Below are 16,920 nucleotides of genomic sequence, written 5' to 3'. Positions count from 1 at the left end.
AGTGCTTTGCCCTTGGCCTGTTTGCTGCGAGTTCATGAGGCACAAGAGGAAAGGTTTCACAAAAGAAGGATTTTAAGTCAAATCTTATACTGCTTGTGATAACATGCGTAACAAGCAATGATTTGAGGGAAGGATGCAGAAAGGGTGGAAAAAGGGATGGGCTGTGACACAATGCAACAACAGAAACAAATTTAGATTGTGTGTAAGATGTACTATTTTGAGACCGATATGCTTGGTTCAGGAAAAACACTCAGCGCATGCAAGTGCACTTGTGAATGTGTGTAGCCTAAATAATTTTAGAATCCATTTACATCTACCATTTACACTTACATCTACCTCAGCCTGCTTGTATGATTTCTGACACCTGTCAGCCACACAGGACCGTAGCCCTCGTCACACAAACGGAAAGCTGTTTTCACTTGGCTTGCCGAGCATCTTGCCGATCTGTGAGCTCTGAAACCTCGCAAGCACTTGTTTTTAGTTTAGGGAAGATCTTGGTCAGTTCCAGGTGCAGCCTCTTTCCTTTTTTGTTTCTTTTCTTTTCCCTGCTTATTCTTTTGTTTTCTTTAGTAGTTGCCATCCAGGATGGTGAAGTTGAAATAGCGGCATTTCATTATATCCAGTAACTCAAATAATCATTGAATATTCTTTGATGACACGTTACTATTCCTGAGTTTCTGATGCTCCTGTTTCTGATGTATATGTTGCATATATATGCTTCATATATCTGATTAAATGCATTGCTTTGGATCCAACAGGCCAGAACCAGTACTGTGGACAAAGGATGGTGGAGAACTACCAGATCCAGAGAGAATGGTTGTCAACGGCAGGGTCCTAAGCATCAGTTTCCTAAACAAAACAGACAATGGCACGTACCGGTGTGAAGCAAAAAATCCTATTGGCCGAAACAGCACAGAATATGTCCTGATAGTACATGGTGAGTGCGTTCTCGTTAGTTTTTTGGTGCATGTTATGCATATGTAGCATTGTAGAAAATACATGAAAATACAGCAGTTGTTTATGATCATTACCGAAAGAATAGCAAGAAAAAGCTGGAAGTATAATTGCACTTCTATTGATACTATCATCTAGTTGTGGGGAGAATTTTTACTTCCTTTTATTGGCATGCCTCTCTTCATACAGTTTAAACAAAATATATTTGCTTACCTTGTGAACTTTTTGCAAAGTAAGCACCTGTAAAAATGTTTTGCACTATGTTTGTATTGTTTTATGAACACTTGCCTCAGGCATGCACTGTTCAGATAAAGCTGGTTACGAAAGGATATATAAGGGAAATACGGAAAAACTGGACAGACAGCTGTTTGGGAGTATCAGATACTTTTCTTCACACGAGTTAATAGTCTGCTACTGAGAAAATTCAGCTTATACAAGGTAGCTAATTATCATCTGGCCTGTCGTTACAGTCAATCCTCAAAAATATGTCATGTCCAAAATTCATGTTACTTTTTCTAATAAAATTGAAAAACAGGAAGGTTCACATTAAATTACAATTGATTTGTTTTCCTTAATTAACTAGGCAACTATATTTGTCACATGAAAAGAATAGTAGGCTTTTACATTAATCACAAAATAGATTGATATAACTCAGGTATAGGAGAAACTATAATACAAAGTTAGCATTTGCCTTTAATATAGCTTTGCAATATGGATCTAGCAGTCTCGAAACATAATATTCTCTTATCATTGATATGTCTGTGATAATTCCTGGAGAATTACGAGTTCTGTAATTTGAATTGTAACCTAAGCGAATACGGAGGTAAAAGCTCTACTGTAGTTCATGACGGTACTTTTTTTTTTCTCTAGATTTGTAGAAAAAATGCAACTTCTTATAAAAATGACAAAATAAAATGAAAAAAATCTAATACAAATTGTAGTCTGTAAATAGACCTGGGAACTAAATAGATTCTATTTGCTCATGATTAATTCAGCTATTAAAAATATGTGTTTCTTTGGTGTTTGCAAGCTCTCAAAAACATTTTTCACTGAAGGTTTAACCTGCCTTTAGGTATGTGGCAGAATACTTTTAATAAGTGTTACTTTCAGCTTTCAGTAATGAGATATTTTTTGGCGCTGTTGATGAAATGTCATTTATCAAAAGAACCCCTTAGATTACTTTTCATTTTTCTTCAAGTTCACTATTAGTTTGTGTAGGATTAGTGGCCCAAGTAAGGAGGAGGTCTTTGCATGAGGAAAAGAGAGCCTGTGCTGATGCGTGAGTATTTCTGTATTAAAGACAAACAGAAAAACTAAACCCTCTAACCTCTACTTACATTCATTATTATAGAGAAGAAAAAAAAAAAGAAAAAAATGCCTTTTACATCCCAGAGGTGGTGGTGTATTGGTTGTTGGCTGCAGGCACAATACAATACGCACTGCCTTTGATGAGGAAATGGCTTCTGCGCTTACCAAATGTTGAGACTTAACGTCGTTTGTGCTTTCTGCCCAATTTATTTACGTGTCTGTTTCTGAAAACATGGCCTTTTATAATGGTAGATTTTTCCATCAGTGGTGACTTCGCAATATACCTCTATCAAAGAATATTTCACAATCTCCTATGTGTCTTTTGCATGGTGGCATGCCCCCTGTTGATCTGATTATCTTGCAACAACTTCATGGCAGTCTGTAAAATCATTCATTATCAGGAAGGCATTCTGTTATGTTTGGCAGCACATTAGGCATGTTATCAGGTTTAGCTTGCACATTGCTGACCTTTTCTGTTATGAGTACCAGAGTTTTCCTAATTGCATTTCTGCAACTCCAGTGTTAAAACCGGAGAAGGTAAATGTCAGGTGCTTCTGAGGTTTCTGAAACAATGAGATTAGTGTGACAGAGTATGTGATGATGTTTAGTGCTTAACAACTTACTGCGTTTCATTTTAAGTACAGAAGAAACTGACACAATTATTTTATCAAGTGTAGCACAATCAGTTGTATAGATCAATTTAGGCAGTGTCTTATCCTTTCTTTAGCTCATTGCATTCACAAATGTCTCTAGTGAAACATAATCCTCCCAAAATTATACAATATTCTCTCTCTCTGGGGGCTAGCAAACCTACTTTTTATCAGTTTATGAGATGCATTCTTCCATTTAATAGAGGATGTATTTTTTTTCTATATCTTCATAAATATATCCTTTGATTTCTTATCCCTTCCCCTATGCCTAATGTGTTGATGTAATTATGTTTTTTTGTCCTACTCCTTCATTAGTGCTGATTTATCATATTAGTATGCCTTCTCACTTTGAACGTTAGGTTTCTAATACAAATACGTGCCAGATTTAACATAAAGGGAGGTATGTTCACAAAGATGTGGGAGAGGAGAGGGAAGGAATCTGCACGAGGACAGAATCTCTTCACAAGAGAGTCTTTTAAATTGCAGGTCAAGGTAGTAAGGTCTAGGAAAAGTGACCTATGAGATCTGTAAGGAGTAAGGCATAAGCGTCCTGCGTGCTGGCAGCCACTGCCTTAATGGAGCCTCTGGAAATCCAGCTCCTCAGTTGTTAAACAACTAATAGTTTTTCTGGGAAACTCTTGAGCCCAGAGGAGTTGCAGTGATGGAGAGAAAGAATGAAGATCACATGTCCAAGTTTAAAGAGATACTACGGCTGATTCATTTTTTCCAGGTGAGCTTGTGTGAGAAGGCAGGGGACATCAATGGAAGGTATAATCTGCAGAGGCAGAGGAGTGTAACTTGATTAAGAGCTTTTCTTTTCTTGTCCATACTGTGATTTCCTCTACATTTTTTCCCTTTTTCACTTCTACTTCAACAGATTTTCTGTCTTTCTGTTTATTAAGGGTGAAATGTTTCATCTGGCTTCTCTTCTTTTTTTCTGCTATGAAATCCCCGTCTCAGTGAGACTCAATCTACTAATTCTCTCAATTTCTGAAGTTATCTTCCTAACTCAGAAGATTTAGACAGCTTTAGCATAGAGAGAAGCTTGCCTAAAAATGGAAGGTATGGTTTATCATAATTAGGGATTAAGGGTAAGCAAAGTATTTATAAATATTAAGTATACAAATGAAACAAAGAGTGTCTCATGCCTTTAACTGGACCAACCTAGACACAAAATTATACAGAATATTAGTATTTTTCCCATTTGAAATGATGATGAGGTAATACTGTTTTGATGTTAAGTGATGGCAGTGGAAATAAATATTGCTATAAGCAGATGAATAGCAATCTGTCTAATATAATTAGTATCTGATAACATAAAAAGTCTTTTTAGATTTGTAGTGTAATTAAAGAAATCAGACTTCAGAGAAATGGAATATATTTGATTCAGGTAAAAGGCATGGGCTATTAAATATGCTCCTGCTGCTTTGCTGAATCAATATGACTGCTACTCTCATTTTTCTTAACTTTTATTATTAATAATAAATGTCAAGAAAACACTTCATGAAGCAGGAAGGTGGGCACAAAGTCAGAGTTTATAGGCAGCAGTACAAAGGCAAGACAAGTAGTTTGCTCAAACATTTGTCTCATGCAGTAACAAAGGCACAAGCTTTAATGCCTGTAGCTGTTGTCATTTCTGTATTCTAATTGGCGAGCTTAGTGCTTCAGAAGTGCACATTCTGGCCAGATATATTACACCCTTTCTTTGGTAATGGGCCCCAGGCAATTTTCCCTCTCTTCCAATTTATTAAGAATTTTTGTTTACCTTTGTCCAAATACTAGTCATTAATCATCAGTAAACACAGCTAACTGCCAAACTCATGGTGCTCAACCCAAAAACATAGATTCTGCTTGCAAAGCTTCGGTAATAACTGCATTGATTTAGCTGGAGATGAGAAAGGAGGTGGTCCATCATCATCAAACTGAAGACACATGTAGCAGTAGTTCATAACCTCTGGATGTCACTGCTGAAGACTTAGTTCGACATCATATTATTGAGTGGGTGACGGAAGTCCACTTCATTGGGAAATCTTCTTAATGGAAACTGCAGCATTTGATAATTTGCAGCCCTATTGGAAATAAAGTACCTTGGTGAAATATCCTGATTTCGCAGTCTAAAGATACGCATTCAATTAATTGAAATATTCAGAGCTATAATGTGTTGCACGTCAATTATCTATCAAAGCAGTATGGAAATTAACATGAATCAGCAGCTGTGGATGGTCAGTGCAGTTCTTACTGCCACAATACGGTAGAAAGGGATTGAGCCAGTAACTCAGTATCTCTGGAGAATAAAAAGTGATATAACATATTCCCTTGGCTTCAGCCTCTCAATTATTTTGTATTTTTTTCTTGAACAAGCTATTTTTTGCAAACAAAGGCAACTGAAAGACTGAGTTACATCCTTGTTAATATTTTGAAATTTACTTTCAAACAGAAGTTCCCACTGCACCTTTCCTTTGGATTATAATGTATTTATCTTCCATCTGCTTGTCCAGTCCCACTTCAAAACATTTATCATCTTAACTTTCACAATTACCTGTGGCAACAAGTTTCTGAATTGAATTATGTGCTTTGAGGGAAAAGTATTCTCTTTTGTTTGTTTAAGCCTGCTGCTCGGTCTCTTCACTCCCCAACTTTCCAATCTATTCGGCCTCTTTTGCTGTTAGTGCCATAATATGGAAAATCTCGCTGTGATGGGTGTTCACATTTGTATTCTGATGGCATTGTCTCATTCCTCTTAACCATCGCTGCCATAGTTTCTTTCAAATCCCAGTACATCTCCTGTTATAAATTCTCCCACTTAGGCCAGTGGCTTGTATCCTCATCTAAGTCCCACAGCTGTTGTTACTTCTATAATGTTCTCATTTCCACCTTCATTTTGCCATTTTCCAGTCTGATCGCTGTATTGCAGTTAAGATCACTTTTATTTTCATGCTGCTTCTCTTCAACAGATTCTCAAGTATTTCCACCTCGCTCTCAATTTCTCACTAATTATGATCTTAGACTCTGCATTTCCTGGGTTCCTATCCCTCGTATCCACTCTCCTTCTTTCATGGTCTCCTTTTCACCTTCTTCCTCATTTTTGGTCCAGTAGTAAATCTCTGTGATTGACTGGAACAGCACTATGCTAAATTTGCACCAGACAGTTTATTAACTCCTGTCTTCAAATACATTTATAGAAGTTCACCTTCTGTGGCCATCCATAATTCCAACACCTTGCACTTTTACTTCTATACAAGTTTCTTTTTAAATTAGCAGAAACTCTGTGGAATCCAAACCACATCTGAAATGAAACAAACTCCATTATCTCTATCTGTTCTAGAGTCCTTTATCTTTGTCTGTTCATTTGGCCACTATCACATTTTTATTATGTTTAATGTCTGTTGTGATGTTCTCATAGGGGCCGCTCTCCTTCCTTTATTTCTGTAAATCACTTGTGCACATCTCTCACTCTATGAAATTAAAAACTGAGTAGAACAGTAATTTGATATAAAACTGAGGAAGTGGGATTTTTTTTCTGTTTTCTTTGAAAACTGAGTTTATCAGATAGGCAATAAATATCCTGGCTTGCAAATATTTTCACTACAGGCCTCTCATAAATCTTGTGCACTGTTTTTGGACACCTTATCCTCATAAACATATATCAAAAACACATTAAAAGTATTCACTGAAGGGGCAGGGGGGAAATGTGAAGGAGAGGAAGCAGCATCCATGTGGAGCAGCGTGCTGCTCAGTAATCTAGTTGCCCTCTGTTTTGGCGTTAAGACCCTAGACACTGAGGTAGCCGGACAATTTCTAAAGTTTCCTCCTTTATAGTTCCTGAGTTGAAACATCTCATTTACAGACGCATCTCAGAGAAAACACTTTATGGGAGAATCCTACCCTTTGACTGAACAAAGCTTGGGAAAAGAGAATTGAGCAGACCCGTGGTCTAATGGAACAATAATAACATGTACAGCTACAATAGAGGGTGTTTTCAGTAAAAAAACAACCTTGCCCTTACAGCAGTCAAGTCCTATCAAGAATATAAGGTTCAGAAGACTGCTTAAGACTTCAGTTGAAATTTTGAGCATGTGAATAGCTATGTTTTTTATTTTTGAGATTTTTATTTTTGCATCTGTGTTTGAATTAAAAGAAAGAGGATGTCTCAGTTTTCAGTCCTTAAAAAACAGGTGAAAAATCTCTCCTATTCCCATCTTCTAAAAAGTAAAAATAACATAAAAAAGTACAGAAGACAACTCACACAGAGAAGCCTGAGCTTTCAGATGAAAAATAAAGAAATAAAAGAAGGCTCCTGAAGACTTTCTCCTTCTCAAAAACCTTCCGTTCCCCCAAACCATCTTTTTTTTCTTTTTCTCTCTTGCCTTCCCCTGCTATGCGTTCCCACATACACAGACACACCCCACACGTGCACAAACACACAAACAAAACCAGAAACAAACACGCAAACAAACAGAAGTCTAGTAACTTATCCAGGAAGAGATCTCTTTTTTTTTATATATTCATATCTTTTGAAATCCACATCAGATGAACGGTTTTCTTGCATAAGCTGAGGTGTGGAGGAATGAGGTTTCACTGTGTCAGGTCTAAGAAAATAAGTCATTATCCCCCTGTGTTAAAGGTAGCATTATAAACACAGACAGAATTTCATTTATGTGTTATTCTGCAAAGCATAGCCCTTCAAATTGTGTTGACGTATTTTGATGTTGCGTATACATCAGTGTTGTAACTGACATTAAGGTATTAAGTCATTATCATAATATTAAAGTTACCTTCTCCAGAAAACTCTCGGTTACGCTAAAAGAGGTAGCCCAGACCTTAAAGCACAATGCAGATGAATGCTGCACAATCAGATGAACTAAGAAATCATTGTGTAATGTAGCTTTTATTACTGGACTAAAAAAGAATCATGTTTAGTTGATGTTTTCAAATATAAGAAGTCTGTCAAGAAACTTACGGCGGAATTGTTGGCTTAATTTTATGGCTGAATTGTCCAGCTATTATTCCTGAACACTCACAAGGCAGCTACTTTGAAATTGCTTTTATTTTGTTGCTATTTATCAACAGATAAATACTTGAATAGTGAGGTCTATAGTTGAGCTGTGAGAACTGATATTTATTAATTTATGGTGACTTTAGAAAAATAAGATACAAATATTTTTTTTTTTATAAGGTCAGAATTATTTTGGAAAGGTCAAGAAAATATCATTCCAAACCACAGTAAGACTTTTTGGGAATCTCTTTGACACTTCTACCTTTTTTACGTTAAAATACTACTTTTGATGAAAGAAAACTTTTAAAATAAAGTGATTTTGTTATATGATATATGGAACATTTTAATCACATTTTTTCCATACTGGCATACTCTTTGAAATTACTGAATTCAGAGTATTTCAGTTGAATTAAATCTGAATTTTTCCTGGTTTTACTTCCCTCCCCCCCACCCCCAGTGGATGAAGCAAAAGCTCTCTCCAGGTCCAGTCTTTAACAACGTATTCTAACACATATAGCTCATTCCTATTTGAATAGAAGTTGTACGTGTTCTTAAAAATGTGTAAATTTAGATAATGTCTTTAATAACACACAACCCTTGAAAATATTTAATTTTCTATGTACATATGTAATTGGCTAATGTGATAGTTCTTGATTTGTATATCCCTATGTGATTTCTGAAAAGGAAATGATTGTGTGTTAGTTTTGAATTATAATGAATTTTTTTTCTCCGTACACAATAATTGCATAAAGTTAATATTTTGTATGCTTGTATATGGGTAGAACATCTGCAGTAAAGTAATTCTTGAACTAGATATACTAGATATATTGTTGTTGCTCTTTTGAAAAGAACTGTTTTAACTGATCTTAAGTGATGTGTATTTCTAAAATTGTGCTGTTGATTTTATTATCACTGATTTGCTGTAGTAGCACAGCTTGCTCTCTAATTCTTCTGGACTGCAAGCTTTGCTATTGCTTATGCCTCTAACGTTCTTGAACTTTACTTCAATCAGACGTTTTCGGTTGAGGGGTCAGACTGTAAAATTACCATGTCTATGAACATCATATGCAATCTTCATGAAAAAAAACTTAACTGTCAACAGAATAATTTCACTTGAGACTGATGACAAAGTTGTAGTCTAGCAGTTGCTAATGATCTTCTGTTTCCATCTAGATCATTTATTATTCACAAAACCTAAACCATAAAGAAATTATTGAAGTGACTTAGTAATTTTCTAAATTGAAATCTTTCCTGCACCATTAGGTGCTACGTGGAATGCAGATAAGGATGTCCTGTCTCTGTCTTTCTCATATGGTGCTTCTATAACTTACCTTTCTTTTGAGAATAGGTTGCTCAGTGATATTGCTTAAATTGTCAACTGGTGTTGCTAGTCTGGTGATACATCAGTACCATGCTGTGTTCCAACTGAGATTACGAACCTTGCAAAGGTATCACAAATCATTGGTTCTGAGCAAATGGAGATAGATCTAAATGCTTTGGGGAGACTGCAAGCAGCATCCTGAGTTTGAGGAGGGTAGGGAAAGCTTCTGTAAAAATTACGCATCTTTCTTTGGGAGCTTTGAGAAGTTCCATATGTGAGGTCTCTAATCATCTCAAACCATTAATATTTCTAACATACACAATTTGATGTTAATCATTATTAGTTCTGACTATTCTATTTTTGCTATTTGTAATTTAATGACTTGTACGCTTGTTCTGGAGTTTATCTTAGCTGGCATTTCTATATTGTATAAAGGAAAAAATATTAAATAAAATATTTCTTACAGTATTCTATCAGTATTTTACTTACAGCAAATACGGTTTTCCTCCCCCCATGTTCCAGTATTCTTCCAACTAAAAACAGCTCAAACTGACAAAAATTTGTAGTTTCCCTGAAGAAAATCTAAAAATCTTCATAACATCTTTCTTCACAGAATAGGTTCAGTCTAAACTTGTGGTGAGACCCAAAGTGTCTTTAGCCCCTCCTCCAAAAGGGAAACCTCTAAGCTCCAATCACAAACTATTTTTTCCTAGGTCTTACTGCTTGAATTCTTGACCCAATATAACAGAACTCTCTTTGCTTTGTAATTAAAGTCACATTTCTTATTGATAAATCCTGTCATAGCCTTTCTGTGGTGGATCTTTCTCTATGTTGCTATGCCCTACTGTGGATTGCTTTGACTTGGTCTCAAGAATTGAGAACTGTTTTGACAGCTTTCAAGAAAGCTCATTGCATCGATCTTTCTGTATGTCTCCCATGGAACGGGGAAGAGACAGCAAAAGCTAGCCAGGAGGACAATAAGGGTGTATCTCAAAACCATTCTCAGGTGGCAGACAGAAAAAAAAAAACAAACAAAAAACAAACAAACACAAACCCATTGCTAGCGAGTGTAAGTATGGATCTACCAAAGTTGATAAAGTTGGTTGGAATGGCCAGTGCCATATGGGGATGTCCCACAACACCCTGACTTCTTTCACAAGGCTGTGGTTCCCTCACAAGCACTAAGCAAGCTGTAACCCCTTTTGAAGAAACTTATCTGTTAGGTGCCTGTGAACAGGTCTCCAGGTATCTGCTACGACTGATGGAGTTCATGTTACAGTATAAGGTGATGTGTCATTTGTGAGAAGAGTGGTCGAAACAATTTTCAGTCAGGACTACTTTTCCTTTGTTAGAAGCCATGAAGACAGAAGAATTAAAGTTTTTATTTCTTTTTTCTTTATCTACTTCATACTCTGACATGCGTTTTCTTTACTTTTCCATCACTGGTACCCACACAGACTGTTGATTCCCCAGATACACCCTTGAAGAAAAAAAAATTGCTTTTGCCTGGTAACCTCATGACTGCGGAGGATATATCTTTCCGCTAAAACTACCTATATTATTCCTTATGGCAAGTGAGGAAAGAAATGAACCAAAGGAGAGGAGGAAGGACAGAAAAAAAGTTTGGCAGGGTAAAACTGTAGGAGTGGATAAACTGTTTTATTATTGAGGTATTGCTGTGGGTCATTGTGCTAGAGGATTTGTTTTTCCCTCTGTCGTTTCTGCTTTTTGTATTTTCTGTGGGTTTCCTAATCCTTGATTAGTAGGAGGCAGGGAGGAGTTGTCGGAGGCTGACACGTTGAAGTGCTAGTTTGCTGCTCGATTGAGGAGAGCGCTGGATGGTTTTCGTCATTCACAAGCAGGAACTGAAATCCCTTTGCACTGCTTTGTATATAATCTTGTTCAAAATAAATTAGCAGATATAACCAAGGATTCTTTATAACAAATACTGTGATATTCCATTGGTGAACTGTCCTATTTGATGGTTTAGTAGTTAAGGTACCAAATGTCTGCCTGTGTGAAGGGAAGCTGGATAATTTTAATAAAATTAAGTCTTGACTATATTGTATGTGTCCCACCGTTCGTAGTAATGTGTTATACAAAGCCAAAGAGTCATGGGGGTAATTCAACTGCATGTATAGAACTCTTTTGAGCAAAAAAAGACAGCATAAAAGACTGACAGCTAGAAAGATAGGGTCTTGTTTTCTCAGGTAATGTGCTATAGTATTCTAACATAAGAATGTTAGAATTAAGTGTATTAGTCAAAGACAGTGCAAAGGAGTGCAATAAACTAAGTTTTAGGTTGCAAAGATGCCATTAACTTGCCCAAGGTGATTTTCAATGGGATACAACTATCCCGCTGTGATAAAGCATTTCAGATTAGTGTCGGACCTCTTTGATTTCATTTTGAAAGGAAGTAATTTAAAATAAATAACATTCTCTGTTATCTTTTTGCTAACCTTAAAATTATTGCAGTGTTTTGAATTGTTTAAGCAATTTCAGTGATTTGTCCTGAATTTTTCAGAAAAATGAAAGTAACAACCATAATAAAATAGAGATCAGCAATCTGTTTACCTCCATTTAGTTTCAACACTTGTCTCCTTAGTGGGGAAATTTTAGAAAATTCTCCTTGGCCTCTTTCTTCTTCCTAATGCAGTTCTGGCTGAGCTTCCTGGGTTGTTTTTTTTTGCACAGAAAGAGTCAGGTGTCATTCTGAGAAAGCTGTCATCTTTGCTCAAGGCTGTTGGTGTCTGAATTTGTACTATACATTAGCTTTTCCTTATGGTTTTTCAAGGGCCAGCTGTCAGTACTTTATTTCATTTAATTTTGAATACTCCTGTTTTATGGCTTGGAGAAACAAGGAAATATGGCTTGTCTGTTTACTTAAAAAGAATAAAAACGAACATCACAGCCTTAATGTGATTTTTAAGCAGTGGCAATGGGCCTAGAACACCATATTAATAATGATAGAGTGCTGCACTTCTGGGGCAAATTGTGCCGGCTTTATTCATACAGGATGTTTGGTAGCTTTTGCGATAACATTTTATCTTGAATGCAGTGAAACTGGCACTTCAGGTATAAGGACAACTGCTTTTTTTAAATACAATTTTAAGAGTTTTTTTTTTTCTTTTGTGTTTTTGATTGTTTTGGGTTTTTTAGTAGAGGATTAAAATGGGACTTGGGAAATCCGTTCTGAACTCCCCTGTCAGGCTCAGAAGTCTGTAAAATAAAAGACATTCCACTTAATTCTTCTGTGTTCATTTCCCCAGCTGTGAAATGGGAATAATGCTGCGTCCTTTTCCCTAACATTTGGTCTGTACTGCCTAAATAATGATCTTACAAAACCTTAAGGCAGAGATCCATTCTTTATTGCATATATATTTGTTAATGTAGAGTTGTGAACAAAACCAAGACATGCATAGATGCCATTTTATAAGTAAAGCCGTTTCATTTGAGGCTGCAGTCTCCAGCAATGCTCTAAAACTTTACCTTTTTATTTAAAATGTTGAATTAAAAAATTCTTAGCCTATTGCATGCTCTGCAAATTTTACTTAATTTCTTTCAGTCAAGTTGCATAAGCTTCAGTGATTTCCTCAGTGCCGTATTTGTAAGTACCTTAATTAGAAAGATGGGCTTTTATACAAGATGGAATGACTCCCTTAAAATAATAAGCTTTGTTAATATTACTACTATTAAGTGGGAAAGGACTTTTTTTTAACTACTAGCAAAACCTATGGTAACTTTGGGAAAATATAGGTCTTACGGTATACTTTTGGAATAATCTGAAGTACATATTGTATTCATATAACTACAGAACCCAGAAGATTAATCTTTCTGTTGAATACTTGGGTTTATTTGTCCTTAGAGGTACATCTTGCACTAATAACTATTAATAAAGTAAAACTTAGAGCACTTGAAAACAGATTCTTCACTATTAAAGAGCTTGCCTACTTGAGAGTTTAGGTTTCCTTGTACCAAGATAATCTTCAACAGCTAATCATCAAGTCAAGTTATTATCTTATCAAATTTATCCTTTTATGTCCTCTGTGTATCACCTGGTTTTAGGGCAATTAGAAATTAAGAAATAATGCATTACAACCTATTTGTTTTCTACAGTACAGATGTTGCACTTCATATAATCTGCCCCACCAATACTGAAGCGCAATAGGTAAATGTATTGTGAGATACTACATTATGTCGCCTTTTAATCTTCCGCTTCACTGAGAGCAAGAATGGTGAGCTTTTTAAATGGCTAGACTGGTGACAAACAATGAGCCTGATGGACAATGAAATGGGAGCGTGTTCCCGCATCTCAGGGCCTTCATTGCAAACTTCTTGTTCTGTTTCAAGGGAGCTGCAGTTAGAGTGCTTTTGCTGATCACAAATTCAGTGGAGTGGTGTGGGGAGCAAAATGATCCCTAAAGTAAGCACTGAGGGCTTCAAAGGTCAAAACCTACTCTTTGAAAGTAATCAGCCACTAGTGCGATACTTAAATGTTCATGTTAGCTGCTTTCCTGTGAAATGCTTGATTCAGATTTCCTGTGGTCCCTGTGCGCAACTCCACCAACTGTGTGTGCAACAGACTACTCTAGTCTCCAGGTGACAAAGCCGTCCTTGTGGCGACATGTGTGCTGTGGAGAAAGGTCATGTTTTTCTAGACAGAAAAAAAAAATGAAAAATGCCCTTTTTTGTGTGTATACTGGTACTCTTTGAATTTTGGCAAGTGCTCATGAGCGTTATAAAATGCATAGACCACTAAATCCCAAATTCTGTTCTGTGCAAGAGGAGAGGTTCCAGAGGAAGGTTGGGGTTGCCTCTGCTCAGCATGCTCTGCTTGTTAGAGTCCCCACAGAAGGTAGTAGAGGTGGGTTTTATCTAAATATCCCTCCCTGTCCGCCTGACCCAGGGCCTCACAGTACTGCGTGAGAGCTGGCCTAACCCTGGGCAGCTGCATCTGGGGGGAGAGGGAAGTCGCAGGGCCCATCACTGCGCTCAGCCCTGAGAACTTGCCCTCTCTTACCATGTCCTTCCTACCACATTAAAGCACTTCCTTCCCATTACTTCTTTCTTGTCACCTGCCTGAGAGCCACAGCTCCTTGTTTTCTGACAGCTCGTACACTTGTCCTGAGCCTGACCTGGTTTTACTGATGGAAAATTAGCCTTTCACACACCCACATTCTTTGTGAGTTCTGCTGTTGCTCTAGTGCACAAGATAAACAAGATATTCAATAGAGGAGTTGTTTCAAGACAATTAAGGGCAGTTAACTTTTTCTTCATATTTCAATGTCAAATGAGATGGCATAATCAGAAATAACTTGCTACTACACCTTGTTTTTTCATATCCATCACATTTTTTATTTTGTCATAAGCAATTCTGGTCAGAGCATGTGTTGTAATATGTGCCATGGTGTGATATCGGGTCTTCATTTTAAAGGATGAACTTTTAAGTGTTTTGGGATGACACCATGGTGCCAATACTGAGTACTAATATTGAAATGGGCTTTGTTCTTTCGAGTTATATTCTTAACTCTCTTAGGGTAGAATTTGGGCCAGGGATGTGTAGATAGCAATTTTTTGCTTGGGTTTTTGAAAACAGAAGGAGACATTGTCTTTTTTTTGCTGTAATTTTGTAATACCTCATCCTCTTCCATTTGCTAGTGAAACCTATTGCTTTCAAAACAGGGAATAAAAACCAAACCAAACTATCAAACTTTCTGTAAGAAGAGAGAACTATTGTTCTTCCCAGTTCCTAACCTAGGAAAAAAGAGTAATGAGATCAAAATCCTAGTATCTCTTAACACTTGATTATGTTTTTTCCTCTGTCCTGACTGTGCAACCCAACTATGTTTAATCAAACTTTAATGAGCTGTCCCACATCTTCTAACATTTAATATAATCTACAGGCCCATGAATCCTCTTAGAATCATGGGACTACGTGAATTTATTTTTTCTTCTTTCTAAGCTGCCTAGGCATTTTAGCCCAGCTGTATGTCTTGCATTATGAACCCATCCACCGGAAGTCTCTAATGGTTTTAACTAGGGATCTAGATCTACACGGAGCTTTTGTTAAAAGGCTTTGGATAATTTTTAATGACATCTGATTTGCTAGCAAAAATGTCAAGCACATAATTGCCATTTCAGAGTTTCATAAATCTGAATCAATTAGTAAAAAGAACCCCTTGACCTCATGTCCGTGAGCCTTCGTGATCATTCAGTCTAAGTGCTAAGGAGCTATTGGCACATGATATTCAAGCTGAATGATCCTTTTGTTCAATCCCGTTTTCTCGGAACAAGGCTAAATGCAGCTCCCTTTGAATTTAAAACCTTGCTAAATTATTTAGTACTACATACCACAGACTGATTAAATTTTGCACAGAGTAGTGAGATTGTTTCCCAGGTAGGTCATCACTCAGTTCAGTTTACCACTTAAAATTTCTTTCATTCGCAGTCAAAATACAGCAAGGGCCATCCATCATTATCACTTTGTCCTTTAATTTTTCTGTCAGCTTTTGTCAAGCTTGAAACAAAAGCCTTTACATTTTTATCAACTGCAGCTATTGTTGTCTGAATTGTGCTCAGTCATTTCAGAATATCGGTTGTGTTTTTACCAAACAAGTCAAATATTTTCAATAGGTCAGATCTATCTTTCACATAAGCCTGCTAAACCAAACAGAACCATTTCTCATTTCTTTGGAAATGGAGAGTAAAAATGCTTAGAGCCAAATTGGCAGTGAGAGTAAATTGTCCAGGCTCCCTGCACTTAAATGGATGAATGTCTTCCGCCTTAGTAAGAAGAATGCGGTGTCAATTCAAGAAAGAAGGAGAGGCGAACAGGAAATTTTGATCAGGCAGGGCCTGACAGTGTTTCGAGCTGATCTTGTACAACGCCATTCATAAACAGAACACATCTGTGCCTCCGCTAAAGAGCAGCCTCCAGGCCAAACCAAGCATTGCATGCTCCTCCTTTTTCCACCGGCTGCTCGCAATCAGCCATCAGGTTGCCTGCTGTCTGCCTTCACCTTGACAGAGCTCAGGTTGCTTGATGGCATGTTAAAAGACAGTAGGGGCCATGAAGAACACCTTTCTAAAACCTTCTGCATACTTTTCTCTGCATTCACTGAACAGTGACGTTACATCAGGTCCTCACTGAAAAGAGAGTTCGTGGCTGAGCATTTGTGTCTCAGCTCAAGCCACCCTGTGCCACTAGAGAGAGGTTAGGAACCCGTCTCCTTCATTGAAAATCCAATTCAGGTCTTACCTGTATACCCTTAGGGAACATACGTGAAAAACAGTTGGGACTGGAGTCAGTAACTCCCCTTGGCACAAAGTCTAATCCCTATTCCAACAACTTCTATGGAAACAATTAGTTCTCTGTGAATTGTTTGTATTTCAGAGGTAGCAAGGTGATGAAATGAATAGCAACTTAAATACATTATTGAATTTTTGACTGAATATCTGTCTGTCAATAAACATCCATCTTAGGAGCGAAGTTTCAAAATTAATAGTGACCATTATTGCTTGACTTCTAGATCTCTGAGCATGGCTTTCCTATCTTCTTTCGTTCTCCGTCTGCAAAATATAGCTATTTTCTGCTTCACAGGAGGCTAAGGATTAATACTTTAGTATTATTGAAACAGCGGTCTGGTGCATTGACTTGGGTATGGCTACTCGAGTTAAAAAGTTCCACTCTA

At 37.0% G+C, this 16,920-nt stretch overlaps 1 protein-coding gene across 4 annotated transcripts in view; it reads left to right on the top strand.

Annotated features, from left to right (window-relative positions):
• The window catches only part of CADM2 (cell adhesion molecule 2), a 668,106-nt gene that overhangs the window by 602,210 nt on the left and 48,976 nt on the right, over positions 1-16,920 (top strand). For all 4 annotated transcript variants that reach the window (XM_074599232.1, XM_074599214.1, XM_074599242.1 and 1 more), the window contains one exon: positions 759-937. In XM_074599232.1, the coding sequence (XP_074455333.1) occupies positions 759-937 (179 nt within the window). The remainder of the gene's footprint in view (positions 1-758; positions 938-16,920) is intronic.

This window comes from Larus michahellis, chromosome 1, assembly GCF_964199755.1.
Source record: "Larus michahellis chromosome 1, bLarMic1.1, whole genome shotgun sequence".
In the NCBI taxonomy this organism is placed as follows: domain Eukaryota; kingdom Metazoa; phylum Chordata; class Aves; order Charadriiformes; family Laridae; genus Larus; species Larus michahellis.
Note: the sequence above shows the minus strand (reverse complement) of the source record. Positions and strands in the feature narration are given on the sequence as shown.